This window comes from Balaenoptera physalus (assembly GCF_965194825.1).
Source record: "Balaenoptera physalus genome assembly, chromosome: 8".
In the NCBI taxonomy this organism is placed as follows: Eukaryota; Metazoa; Chordata; class Mammalia; order Artiodactyla; family Balaenopteridae; genus Balaenoptera; species Balaenoptera physalus.
Window position 1 is genome coordinate 678,621 of NC_138887.1, and position 14,829 is coordinate 693,449.

At 43.1% G+C, this 14,829-nt stretch overlaps 1 protein-coding gene across 1 annotated transcript in view; it reads left to right on the forward strand.

Moving 5' to 3' along the window:
- The window catches only part of ABCA13 (ATP binding cassette subfamily A member 13), a gene marked incomplete at its 5' end in the record, with an annotated part of 329,842 nt that overhangs the window by 287,755 nt on the left and 27,258 nt on the right, over nt 1-14,829 (forward strand). Inside the window, 1 exon segment of the mRNA XM_082473913.1 lies at nt 7,152-7,244. Coding sequence (XP_082330039.1) covers nt 7,152-7,244 — 93 coding nt within the window.

The following is a 14,829-nucleotide window of genomic DNA, read 5'->3' on the forward strand; positions in this document are numbered from 1 at the left end:
TCCGTGTTTAGCGAGGTAATACAGAAGTGACTACATATTCTCCCACTTTAATTAGAGACCTACTATGCATTAATAAAAATGGTAAGTTTATTTTAAATTGAAATTAATTGAAGAAACATAGAGAAAGATACGTGTGAACAGAAAAATATATCAAGCACATTTGGGATGTTTATAGCCCTAAGACTTCATAACAAAGACCCCAAATGACAGTGGCTGAGACCAGACACGCTTTTCTCTCCTGCGTTCACAGTTCACGCTGCTGGGCTGTGTCAGAGCCCAAGGTTGTCCAAAGACTCAGGTTCTTTCCACCATGGCACTTACTCATCAGCTTCACGGTTGAGTTGACTCCTTAGCTGTGTCCCTATCCCAGCTCATGGAAAGCGGAAAGATCCAAAACCCAGGGCAAGTGACTTGCCTTACTTCAGTATGACCGAGAAATTGTCCTTCGCATTGACCTGATGGGTTGCGTGTCCATCTCTGGCTGCACGGAAGTCTGACCAGTATGATCTTGATCTGAACATACACTGACCCAATGAGCAGATTGTTGTATGTCCATTCCCCAATAGGAAAACTACCATACTTTCTGTAGAATTTGTATAGTACAGCACGGTAAAAGAAGGAAAGAAATTCCACCATTAATTTAACTTTTCAGATATTTATAGTCATACGTTTTTTTTGTTTTCCTTCCCAGTATTTTTTTTGCATATTTTTATTTTTAATTTTTAAATTTTTTTATGTCTTGATTGGAGTATAATTGCTTTACAATGTTGTGTTAGTTTCTGCTATACAACAAAGTGAATCAGCTATATGTATACATATATCCCCATATCCCCTCCCTCTTGTGTCTCCCTCCCACCTTCCCTATCCCACCCCTCTAGGTCATCACAAAACATCAAGCTGACCTCCCTGTGCTATGTGGCTGCTTCCCACTAGCTATCCATTTTACATTTGGTAGTAAATGTAAAATATATGTAAAATATATGTCCATGTCACTCTCTCACCTCATCCCAGCTGACCCTTCCCCCCTGCCCCCCGTGTCCTCAAGTCCATTCTCTACGTTGGTGTCTTTATTCCTGCCCTGACACTAGGTTCATCAGTACCATTTTTTTTTTTTTTTTTTTTTAGATTCCATATATATGCGTTAGCATACAGTATTTGTGGTATTTGTTTTCTCTTTCTGACTTACTTCACTCTGTATGACAGACTCTAGGTCCATCCACCTCATTACAAATAACTCAATTTTGTTCATGTTTATGGCTGAGAAATATTCCATTGTATATACATGCCACATCTTTATCCATTCATCTGTCAATGGACATTTACATTACTTCCATGTCCTGGCTATTGCAAATAGTGCTGCAATGAACATTGTGGTACATGACTCTTTTTGAATTATGGTTTTCTCAGGGTATATGCCCAGGAGGGGGATTGTTGGGTCATATGGTAGTTCTATTTTTAGTTTCTTAAGGAACCTCCTTACTGTTCTCCATAGTGGCTGTATCAATTTACATTCCCACCAGTAGTGCTGAGGGTTCCCTTTTCTCCACACCCTCTCTGACATTTATTGTTTGTAGATTTTTTAATGTTGGCTATTCTGACCGGTGTGAAGTGATAATTCATTGTGGTTTTGATTTGCATTTCTCTAATGATTAGTGATGTTGAGCTTCTTTCCATATGTTTGTTGGCAATCTGTATATCTTCTTTGGAGAAATGTCTATTTAGGTCTTCTGCCCATTTTTGGATTGGGTTGTTTGGTTTTTTGATATTGAGCTGCATGAGCCCCTTGTATATGTTGGAGATTAATCCTTTGTCAGTTGCTTCATTTGCAGATATTTTCTCCCATTCTGAGGGTTGTCTTTTCGTCTTGTTTATGGTTTCCTTTGCTGTGCAAAAGCTTTTAAGTTTCATTAGGTCCAATTTGTTTATTTTTTAATTTATTTCCATTACTCTAGGAGGTGGGTCAAAAAGGATCTTGCTGTGATTTATGTCATAGAGTGTTCTGCCTACGCTTTCCTCTTAGAGTTTTACAGTGTCCGGCCTTACAGTTAGGTCTTTAATCCATTTTGAGTTTATTTTTGTGTATGGTGTTAGGAAGTGTTCTAATTTCATTCCTTTACAGGTAGCTGTCCATTTTTCCCAGCACAACTTATTGAAGAGGTTATCTTTTCACCATTGTATATTCTTGCCTCCTTTATCGAAGATAAGGTGACAGTATGTGCATGGGTTTATCTCTGGGCTTTCTTTCCTGTTCCATTGATCTATATTTCTGTTTTTGTGCCAGTACCATACTGTCTTGATTACTGTAGCTTTGTAGTATAGTCTGAAGTCTGGTAGCCTGATTCCTGTAGCTCCATTTTTCTTTCTCAAGATTGCTTTTGCTATTCGGGATCTTTAGTGCTTCCATACAAATTGTGAAATTCTTTGTTCTAGTTCTGTGAAAAATGCCATTGGTAGTTTGACAGGAATTGCATTGAATCTGTAGATTGCTTTGGGTAGTATAGTCATTTTCACAGTGTTGATTCTTCCAATCCAAGAACATGGTATATCTCTCCATCTGTTTGTATGATCTTTAATTTCTTTCATCAGTGTCATAGTTTTCTGCACACAGGTCTTTTGCCCCTTAAGTAGGTTTATTCCTAGGTATTTTATTCTTTCTGTTACAGTAGTAAATGGGAGTGTTTCCTTAATTTCTCTTTCTGATTTTTCGTTGTTAGTGCATAGGACTGCAAGAGATTCCTATACACTGTGCATTAATTTTGTATCCTGCTACTTTACCAAATTCACTGATTACCTCTAGTAGTTTTCTGGTGACATCTTTAGGATTTTCTATGTATAGCATCATGTCATCTGCAAACAGTGACAGTTTTACTTCTTCTTTTCCAATTTGAATTCCTTTTATCTCTTTTTCTTCTATGATTGCCATTGCTACAACTTCTAATACTATGTTGAATAATAGTGGTGAGAGTGGGCACCCTTGTCTTGTTCCTGATCGTAGAAGAAATCCTTACAGTTTTTCATCACTGAAAATGATGTTGGCTGTGGGTTTGTCATATAAACATATTATGTTGAGTTAGGTCCTCTCTGTGTCCACTTTCTGGAGAGTTTTGATCATAAATAGGTATTGAATTTTGTAAAAAGCTTTTTCTGCATTGATTGAGATTACCATATGGTTTTTATCCTTCAGTTTGTTAATATGGTGTATCACATTGATTGTATAATGAAGAATCCTTGCATTCCTGAGATAAACCCCACTTGATCATGGTGCATGATCCTTTTAATGTGCTATTGGATTCTGTTTGCTAGTATTTTGTTGAGGATTTTTGCATCTATGTTCATCAGTGATATTGGCCTGTAATTTTCTTTTTTTGTGACATCTTTGTCTGGTTTTGGTATCAGGGTGATGGTGGCCTCGTAGAATGAGTTTGGGAGTGTTCCTCCCTCTGCTATATTTTGGAAGAGTTTGAGAAGGATAGGTGTTAGCTCTTCTCTAAATGTTTGATAAAATTCACTTAAGAAGCCATCTGGCCCTGGGCTTTTGCTTGTCAGAAGATTTTTAATCACAGTTTCAGTTTCAGTGCTCGTGATTGGTCTGTTCCTATTTTCTATTTCTTCCTGGTTCAGTTATGGAAGGTTGTACTTTTCTAAGAATTTGTCCATTTCTCCCAGATTGTCCATTTTATTGGCATATAGTTGTTTTTAGTCACTCATGATCCTTTGTATTTCCATGCTGTCAGTGTTACTTCTCCTTTTTCATTTCTAATTCTGTTGAGTTGAGTCTTCTCCCTTTTTTTCTTGATGAGTCTGGCTAATGGTTTCTCAATTTTGTTTATCTTCTCAAAGAACCAGCTTTTAGTTTTATAGATCTTTGTACATTTCCTTCATTTCTTTTTCATTTCTTTCTGATCTGATCTTTATGATTACTTTCCTTCTGCTAACTTTGGGGTTTTCTTGTTCTTCTTTCTCTAATTGCTTTAGGTGTAAGGTTAGGTTGTTTATTTGAGATGTTTCTTGAGGTAGGTTTGTATTGCTATAAACTTTCCTTTTAGAACTGCTTTTGCTGCATCCCATAGGTTTTGGATCTTTGTGTTTTCATTGTCATTTGTTTCTAGATATTTTTTTATTTCCTTTTTGATTTCTTCAGTGATCTCTTAGTTATTTAGTAGTGTATTGTTTAGCCTCCATGTGTTTGTATTTTTTGCATTTTTTTTCCTGTAATTGATATCTAGTCTCATAACATTGTGGTCGGAAAAGATGTTTGATACAATTTCAATTTTCTTAAACTTACTGAGACTTGATTTGTGACCCAAGATATGATCTATCCTGGAAAATGTTCTGTGTGCACTTGAGAAGAAAGTGTATTCTTTTGGTATGGATGGTATGTTCTATAAATATCAATTAAGGCCATCTGGTCTAATGTGTCATTTAAAGTTTGTGTTTCCTTATTTATTTTCTGTTTGGATGATCTGTCCATTCGTGTAAGTGGGATGTTAAAGCCCTCCACTATCATTGTGTTACTGTTGATTTCCCCTTTTATGACTGTTAGCATTTGCCTTATGTATTGAGGTGCCCATATGTTGGGTGCATAAATATTTACAATTGTTATATATCTTCTTGGGTTGATCCCTTGATCATTATGTAGTGTCCTTCATTGCGTCTTGTAATAGTCTTTATTTTAAAGTCTATTTTGTCTGATAGGAGTATTGCTTTTCCAGCTTTCTTTTGATTTCCATTTGCATGGAGTATCTTTTTCCATCCCCTCACTTTCAGTCTGTATGCGGCCCTAGGTGTGAAGTGGGTCTCTTGTAGACAGCATATATACGGGTCTTGTTTTTGTATCCATTCAGCCAGTCTGTGTCTTTTGGTTGGGGCATTTAATCCTTTTATATTTAAGGTAATTATTAATATGTATGTTCCTATTACCATTTTCTTAATTGTTTTGGGTTAGTTTTTGTAAGTCTTTTCCTTCTCTTGTGTTTCATGCCAAGACAATTTCCTTAAGCATTTGTTGTAAAGATGGTATGTTGGTGTTGAATTCTCTTAACTTTTGCTTATCTGTAAAGCTTTTGATTTCTCCATCAAATCTGAATGAGATCCTTGCTCGGTAGAGTAATCTTTGTTATAGGTTTTTCCCTTTCATCACTTTAAATATATCTTTCCACTCCCTTCTGGCCTATAGAGCTTCTGCTGAAACCTCAGCTGTTTATCTTATGGAGATTCCCTTGTATGTTATTTGTTGCTTTTCCCTTGCTGCTTTTAATATTTTTTCTTTGTGTTTAATTTTTGTTAGTTTGATTAATATGTGTCTTGGTGTAGTTATCCTTGGGTTTATCCCGTTTGGGACTCTCTGTGCTTCCTGGACCTGATTGACTATTTCCTTTCCCATGTTGTCTTCCCAGTTTTTTTAACATATATGTGCAATTTTCCTATAATGCATTGTCATTTTACCATTCCTTTATCATTACCTTTTCCACATACAATTAATTGACTCTAGAAACCCTCATTTTAATGGCTCACACACACACGGACGCACCCTCATTTGTATGAGTATTATATTATTCTACTGTGCAAGCTGTTTCTAGATTTTTTCATATTCTAAGTAAGTTGTTATATGCATTTATATTTTCTGTGTTTCCTAAGGAGAGGAATTATTGCCAAATTGATTTTCAGAAAGGTATGTCCATATTTCATTCCCAACAGTAGGATATGAAATGACCTCTTTAATTGAGAGAATATCTAGCTTTGGGGGTATTTTTTGGATTTGAGAATTCTTTGCTCTTATTCACACTGGAGATGGGGGAAAAACATTTTTCTCTGCAACACACACAGGCACACATGACAAATGCCTGCCTGGCTAGAAAATAGTTTTAAGATCACTTATTTGCTGCTTAAGTTTGCAATTTATTGGTATGTTTATTACCTATGAACATTTTTTTGGGGGAAAAGTCTCTATATGTTATTTACCCCTTTTCCTCTATTGAATTTTTATTTTTACGCTAATATATATGAGTTCTTTATAATAAGTACATCAAATGTTACCCATTGTGTTTGTTGCAGTTTTTTTTTAATGTTAGTTTGCTGTATTTTGACACACTTATTAGAAGCTTGTAGTTTTGCATTGTTAAGTACATCAAACTTTTCCTTTGCAGTTTCTTTCATTGCTCTTATGCTTAGAATGTTTCCATCCTGTGGTCACCTATGTATTTAAAATACTAATGTCTCATCTGCACTGTCTTATCTTGTTCCAGTGACCTGTCTTGTAATTCCTTAGCATACTGTCTCACTTTAATTATTTAAGAAAATATTAATATTTTCTGGGTGAGTCTTCTTTCACTTCTCTTCTTGTTTGACCTTTTTCTGCCTCTTAATTTTTCTTATGGGGAGTGATAAGCTTAAAATTTTGATCAATATTATACTAAATCCTTCTTATAATTTGTATTATACTTTTACATACTTATAATAATACAATTGTAAATTATAAGTCTTGATAGCATACTTTATATCAACATAATAATAAATTATATTACAAGCTAAATTATAGTTACAAATTACAATGTTATGTATTATTTATTATGTATTACATACTGTATTATTTATTATTTATTATGTATTACATACTGTATTAAAATATGATTTTTATTTATATTGTATACAAATTTTATTTTATATTTATACTTATATTTTAAACTTACAAATTAATATTATTTATATTACAATAATTTTTATACTATAATAATTTCCCATTTAAAACATGTTCATTCTTTTCCCTTTTTCTGACACATCTTTCCATTGATTCAAGATTTCATTTAGGTCCATTAGTAAATCTTTCTTTCCATAAGACTTTCACATTTTTTATGAAGGTCAATCTGATCTATTTTGCTCTTTTGTATTATTGCTTAAATGTTCTCTCCTACATATTTTGCAACTGGCCTTCCTAGTATATGGAAAAGCTACTAATATTTTGTTAGTTGTGTAGTAGGCCACCTAAATAAAGTCTCATCCATTTCCAAAGTACTTCTTTGGGTTTCGTGAGGCCCCTCTATGGGAAATTAGCTGCTTTTCAGTAATGGTGTATCTGTCTCCTTGCTCATCTCACTGTTGATTCAAGCCCTGCACCTGGGGCCATGGCTCACCCCTGGGTCTTGTCTCCCCAGCATGGAGGAGTGTGGGGCCGTGTGCACGAGACTTGCCATCATGGTCCATGGCAGCTTCCGGTGCCTGGGGTCCCCACAGAACATCAAAAACAGGTGCGTTGCCATCTTTTCACTTAAATGTTTCCTGTGAATTAGTAGTTGGATGCAGTTATAACTGGAGGCCCAGGCACCTCAGGGGCACAGAAGGGGAGATGGAGGCTGAGAAGGCAGGGGCATGTTTGTGTGTGAAACACCATCACCAGGGGTGCCCACCATCGGCTCCACAGAGCCCAGCTTCCCCCACCACCCCACCAAGGTCTTACTGTCTTCTGCCCATGAGGACACATGCTCTCATCGCAGTGACACTGGGAAAGTTGGAAATAGCATTGCAGAGTCAAGGTGAAACAAGGACCAAAAATATCCTCATTGATACAAAATACCACATAGAAAGATTGTACTGACATATTCCTCACCCAGAGTGGGGTTAGCAACCAGTGCTGCACCTGGAGAAAGGCCCCCATTGATTCAAGGGGGTGAAAGATTGTCCCTGTGCTTGCTTCTTAGTTCAACTAATAGACTAGAGACTTTGCACGCTTTAATCACTTAGATTTCTTCCTGGTTGTCTTTTTTTTCCATTTACTTTTTGGAATCATAATGATTTTGTTATCAAGTTGTATGAGTGTTTTTGTGTCCCCGTGTAACTTTTTTTCTTAATTCAGTGTTGCCTAAGCTATTTTCAGAGTTTACAAGGCATACCGTGTATTATTGTGCTTTGCTTTTATTGCACTTTGCAGATACTGCATTTTTTACAAGTTGAAGGTTTGTGGCCACCCTGCATTGAGAAAGTCTGTTGGCACCATTTTTTTAATAGCATTTGCTCATATTCTGTCTCTGTGTCACATTTTGGTAATTCTTGCAATATTTCAAACCCTCCACCAGTAAAAAGATTACGACTCGGGGCTTCCCTGGTGGCGCAGTGGTTGGGGGTCTGCCTGCCAGTGCGGGGGACACGGGTTCGAGCCCTGGTCTGGGAGGATCCCACATGCCGTGGAGCAACTGGGCCCGTGAGCCACAATTACTGAGCCTGCGCGTCTGGAGCCTGTGCTCCGCAACAAGAGAGGCCGCGATAGTGAGAGGCCCGCGCACCGTGATGAAGAGTGGCCCCCACTCGCCGCAGCTGGAGAAGGCCCTCGCACAGAAACGAAGACCCAACACAGCCAAAAATAAAAAAAAAAAAATAATAATAATAATAATAAATTTAAAAAAAAAAAAAAAAAAAGATTACGACTCACTGAAGGCTCAGATGACAGTTTGCATTTTTTAGCAACAAAGTATTGTTTTAAATTAAGCTATGTACATTTTTTAGACATAATGCTGTTGCACACTTATTAGAAGACAGTATAGTATAAATATAACTTAATATGCACCAGGAAACCAAAAATATTGTGTCACTCCCTTAATTGTGATATTCGCTGTATTGTGGTGGTCTGGAATGGAACCTGCAGTATCTCCAAGGTATGCCTCTAATTTCTTTTAAATTTGTTGTTTAATCTGTTCCTTTTGATATAGAGTAATTTATTCATATATGTCGATACATCTCTTTTCATTTTCACTTATTCAATGTTTTTAAAGTAAGAATTCCCAAATAGAGATTTGTTAAATTCACATATATATTAGGTTGAAATATTTTTATTTTATGGAGAAAATACCATGAATGTTTGGATGGAGATGCTGCGTTAGGGAGTGGACGACAGTTTCCCAGCAGCTGAGAGCCAGGCGCTGCTGACTGGTCACGCTCACTGTCACTTCATGTCAATCCCTCATCAGATAAACCTGCTGGAAACTGTTCTCAACATGTGCTCTGCTCACCTTTAATAAGGGTCATTGATAGAAAAATAATATTTCACGCTCCCTTGCCTTTATGAATGCTCACATAAAGTTTTATAGCCCTTGCCTGCTTGTCGGGTGATGTATGTCTGAGTTTAGCTACTTGCCTTTCAAGAGGTTTACCGACGTCTCTGGAAGGGGCAGGGGGAGGGGAGGCTGTGGGGAGGCGTATCCTCTTGCTGCTCTGGTCTGTGTGCTCATCGCTCTTGCCTGCCTCTGAGTTTTACGTCTGATCATGTGTAATAGGGGTGAGGATGGAGCGTTAGTAAATATGAACTGTAGAATTCTTTTTTTCCCCCAGGATACATTTTTTTTTCAGTTATACATATACATGTATCCATTCCTTTTCAAATTCTTTTCCCATCGAGGTTGTTACATAACATTGAGCAGAGCTCCCTGTGCTCTACAGTAGGTCCCTGCTGGTTATCCATTTTGAACATAGCAGTGTGTACCATAGAATTCTGTTAACAGATGGCTTGTGGGTTAGTCACTGGAACCTTGAACTCAATAGATTTAAAAATAGTTTGTAAAGTTGGTATTTTCCTATGACAAACTGACTACATGTATTTCCACAATATTGAGATGGAGAACACAGGATTGATCATTTTTATGGAATGCTGGACTCTTAAACCTGGGGGTCATCAACGTAGTGCCCACTTCCATCCCTGGGGCGTGGGGGTTGCAGGCGGCTCCTCCCTCCACCTGGTCCCTGCCCTTCTGCCAGCATCCCTGAACATCCCTGAGGCCCACAGTGCCTGTGCTCGCTTGCCCTGAGGGCGTTGAAGCAGACAGAGGGCCAGCTTCCTGGCTTCCAGCCTTGTTGCCCTGACTATGTGGGCAGGCTTGTTACTGGGGCAGAAGGAGGTTTCTTGCCCGGTGTCTGCTGTGACCTCGGGTGATGGGTCCAGAGGTTCGATTTGGACCATTTCGTGGAGGCCCTGCTGGGTTCCTGCAGGGGGACCACTGGCAGATGAAGGCCTGGTCTGGCTGCCCCTGGATGGAGCCCGTCACATGGTATCTGGGTCTCAGTCTCCCCAGCTGTGAGATGGTTGTCGTGAGGACCACACACGTGTGAGAGAACTTAGAAGAGGGCCCTGCTCCAGTGATGCTGGGGTGCCTGCTACTGTTACTACTACAGGCAGTTTTACCCGAGTGACCCGTCCCGCTGTGTCCCCAGGGAGAGTCAGGATGTAAAGGGGTCAGAGAGAGCTTCTGTGATGGGTTTTGTGAGAGGCGATGAAAGCCAGGATGAAGCCGTGGAAATGAATATTCCTGAGCCCGGAGTCCGGACAGTGTGATGCTGAGCGTGTCAGCAAAGGCAGCAGCCGAGGAGGAGAGTCCAGGGTGATCCCGTGATTTGGGGATGGAGGGAACGTGAAAAGAGTGAGGAGAGAATGAAGAAGAGAAAGCGGGGGTGCGGGGGCTCTGAGGAGAGAACTCAGGATGAAGCAATGTTTCAGAGATGGACCTGAGGTTGGGTTCAGACCTGAGTTAGGGGTTTCCCTGTGGAGACATGGAGGTGGCTGGGCTGGGTCCCGTCTGGGTCAGGAGACATGGTCTGAAGTGGGAGCTGACGGCGGGAACTGCAGAAACCCTGTAGAGGGGTGATGCAGGGAGCTGCAGAAACCCCATAGAGGGGCGATGCAGGGCTGGGTCCTTGGGAACCCCCCAACCACGAGGGCAGGTGCAAAAGAGCCCACGGAGAGAGGCAGAGGAGAGGGGAGCCAGGAGGTAGTGAAGGTTTAGCCCCTGTTCAGCTTCCAAATCCCAGTGCTGGTCTGGACCCATCATCAGCCACTAGAAACCCTCAGGGAAATCCCAGCAAATGAAATGTTGATGGCAGCCAGGGGCCCCGTTGGAATAACAGCTCACTGTGTAACCCAAAGTGGGGTCTGGCTGCTTGCCGCTCAAAAGCCAACAAAGAGGCAAGGCTGGTGGAAAGGAAGGTTTGCTTTATTTCAGAGGTCAGCATCCTGGGGAAGGGGAGGGCGGGCTCCTGTCCAAAGGCTGACTCCCCCCCCCAGTGACAACCAGTGGGCAAGAGCTTTTATAGACAGAGGGAGGGGGCTATGTGCAGAAACAGCACAGTCAGCTCTGACAGTCACCTTGAAATTGGTCATTGGTGGTCTGACCAGCGTCATCTTCATTGTTTTAAGTACAGTTAATCTTCAGTTCCAGGGTTGGTTTGTTCCCATTTCTTTGAGGCCAGTTCTCGGAATTGTGGCAGCTTATGTCATGGCTACAGTCTGGTCATCATGGGGTTCACTTCTTCCATCTGCTGGGGGTTTCAGTATCTACGAGACAGCTCACAGGACATGGCTCAGAATATTATCTGTAGCCCTTGAGGAGGAACTAAAGGTCCTTGACTTTGCCTAATGACTAAACTATTATTGTTTAGTCTTGTTGGACTGTTTTCCTTGGTTTCTGCATTTTCTCACTTCTCTGATTAAACTTACTCTTTGGCTAAAGTTTTCCCCCAGACAAAAGGCAGGTGGAGGACATGGTGGGCAAGGACCATAGGGTTCTGCTCCATTTCAGCTGGGCACAGAATCCATCTTCCAGGTGGGCGGGGAGGGGAAAGGGATGCAGGGATGGGGAAAACCAAGAGCTGCAGAAGTAGAAAGGGAGGAAGAGCATGTGGGCGGGGTGTAGGAGAGGTAAACAGATGGAAAAGAGACACAGAAGGAGAGCACAGGCCCTGCCCTCCCTGCCCCATCCGCTGGGATGGCACAGCCCCGGAGATGGTGCAGGGGAGAGAGGTGCATTCCAGACCTCAGAGCCGCCATATCGCCCCCAGCCTGCCGGCGAGACCAGGTCCAGGCCATCCCGGGCTGCACTCCCTCTTCTTGGGTGCTTTTCATCCACTCTCCACTCTCGGTGCCCTGATTCTTTTCCTTCCACCTTTGCTCGTTTGAATTCCTTTCCTGGGCCCGAAGGGCAACCCACTCATCCTCCCCCATAAGAGAACATTCCTCCAAAGGATGAGAGCCTCTTCCCCTACTCCTTTCTGAGCATCACAGCCCCGCATCCTGCTGCCCACCCAGACCGCCCCCTCCCTCCGGGCTTCATCCGTTAACTGCATTTGTAGAAAATGTGAGGTGTGTAAGGCCACCCTATCAGGAGATGATTGGACTGAAGAGTTCGTCAGAGGTCCCGAGAGGAGGGGCCACGCGTGAGCCCAGCGAGGAGGGACCAGTTGGTCCTATGGAGTCTCTCCCATTGGGTGCCCGTCACACAGGGAGCGAGGCTCACAGCACCTGTGGTGTCACAGGCCTAATAGGTATGCATCGCAGGAGAGGTACCAACCGTGGCATCTGGCGGCGGGGATGTTTGGTTGGAGGGTGCAGGGAAGTCTCTGAGTACAGGTAAAAAGTACAGGTAAATCTGGTTAGAAGGGCGCTGAATTCTTGCTCGGCTCTCCGGGCTGGCAGGGGAGGGACAGTGAGAGGGAGGAGCCGGGAACAGGCCTGAAGAGGGGCCAGCTCCGCACACGGGTCACTTCATCCCACAAGCCGATCCCCTGGGCCCTGGGTGACCTCAGTTTGCAGAAGTTTCAGGGTCCGAGTGAGAAAAGCATCTTCCTCTCCTTCCAAACTCAGTCTGGTCCCAGCTCAGATGTGAGAAATGACACCCAGGAGCCCGAGGGCCTGGAGGGCACTGGGAAGCTGACAGGTTGGGGTCACCGGGATTCCCCCCACATCCTCTGAATACCTCTCCCTTGCCTTGTTGTCCCGCACCTGCAGCCTCTCTCAGACACCTCCCAGCCGTGACTGCATCCCCATCAAGCTGCCAGCACCGTCCGCCTTCCTTATGGGGTGGGACCCCATGGCCTCTCCAAGGCTCGGCACTTCCCTTCCTTGTTTTCTCCTCACAGTGACAACCTGTTCTCTTCTTTGGCAGGTAACTGTATCCTCCCTGCCAGGAGGTCTGTCTGTGCCAATCCTGCCTGGTTCCAATTAGACCCTACGCTCCTGGAGAGCACAGCCTCTGTCCTTTGTCCACCTCAGGATGGCTCTGTGCTCGGCATCCTTACTGTCTCAGGGATGGAGCCTGGGGGCAGCGTCAGCTGGTCCTGGACCCCTCGGCCCGGGGAACCCAGGAGAACTACTCCAAAGAGGATGCACACGGTCCTGAAGTGTTTAGGCTTTGATCCCCCAGGAGGGCTAAATTCACGCCTTTCCTAATTGGCCATCCTATTTTTCTTTCTCAAGTTCAAGACTGTCTTTGTTTAACTTCTTAAGGTGTCTTAAGTGACAGCTGTAAATAATTAAACATTGTGTTTAACCATAGAGTTGACATTCTAATGTAGTTTTAAATGTTCTTTGTGTTCATAAACAAAGAACCAACCAAGTTCAAGTTTGATAATCATGGAGTCATACTTTATCATTTCAGGAAAGAAGCCAATGCTAGATTTCAGTTCCTGGGAGTTACTAAGGGACTTTTCCTGGCTGTGGCTCGGGGCTGCATCCTGCTCATCCCAGCTTCAGATGGCATCCCATCTCGATTTGTCTGAAAGTGAGAACTGGTTGGCCAGAAGGACAGACAGGGTCTAGATTAGGGAATTTCCGAGGCGCGGTCTCTCTGGAGAGAGTGGTATTTTCTCCCCCTCCACGCCCCCTATCTCCCCCCACCCTGAGCCCTCCGGACTCTGCTTCAACCTTGTGATGTGCCATGTGGTCCCTGCCCTGTTCCACCTCAGGCCTCTTGCCACTGCGAGCTCCTCTCAGACCCTCCTCAGCTGTGTTCTCACTCCGTCCTTCTCACTCTGTCCTTCTCCGCACTCAGCCGGGTCCCCCCATGATGACGTCTTCCTTCCTCCTGGAGGACCTGCCCTCCCCTAAGCCTCCCCTGCCCTGGCCTCCACTGCCTGTGCTCAGTGGCCCTGCAGCCTGGACACCGCCTGTGGCTTTCCTTTCCTCATTTCCAGTCGGAGCAGGAGAGGTGCCAGTGCCCCTTGGTGACCCCCTTCAGGCTCAAGAAATTTGGGAACGCGTCCCTCCCCCTTTTGCCCCAGCTAAGGAAGTTGCCTTTTCTGAAATTTGTAGAGCACAACCATAACCTGCAGTCCCAGACCCCCTCTCCTCGGTGATCAGGCCCCTTCCCAGGAGTCACTCCTGTTTTCCATTCTCACTTCCACAGCCTATGGAACAACCCTTCTCTTATGAGTCCCAGGTCTCACCCTTTATCTGGTGACCATTGGTTACATGTTCTCTTCCCTCCTGGAGTAAGTACTGTGTGTAGATTATCTAGCGTGAGATGACACCGATATAGTGCATTCCAGACGCTAGTCCTGAGTGTTCTACACGTATCAGGTAGCTTATTCCTCATGACCACCAACCCAGTAGCCATCGTTATGACTCCTTTTTACAGGCACAGAAAATAAGACTGGAAAGGTTGAGTGTCATTCCCAGGGTCACTGGTTAGTAAGTGGAAAGGTTGGATTTGAACCCAAGCACTCTGGCTCCGCTTTGTTCTGCGACGTGTATCCTCATGATCATCCCTATGTAACAATAAAGGGAGGGAGCCATCGTGGGGCTGGGACTCACCTGTGGCCCATCTGACTCCTGAGCCCCTAGGACGGTCACCTCACACCCAGCCTGCTTCCTGCTGGGTGCATCCTGGGGCTGTGCAGATGTGTACAGATGCAGACCCTGCCCGGTCTACAACCACATCTGGGCCAATTGCTCTCTCTTGTTGATTTTCCTCTTGGTGGTGTTTCTGTGTGTTCTCATTGTCACTAAGATTCTGACACACACTCACTTAACATGTTCCTAAGCTGAGAGATGCCTCGTGGGGGAGGTCTCACAAAATA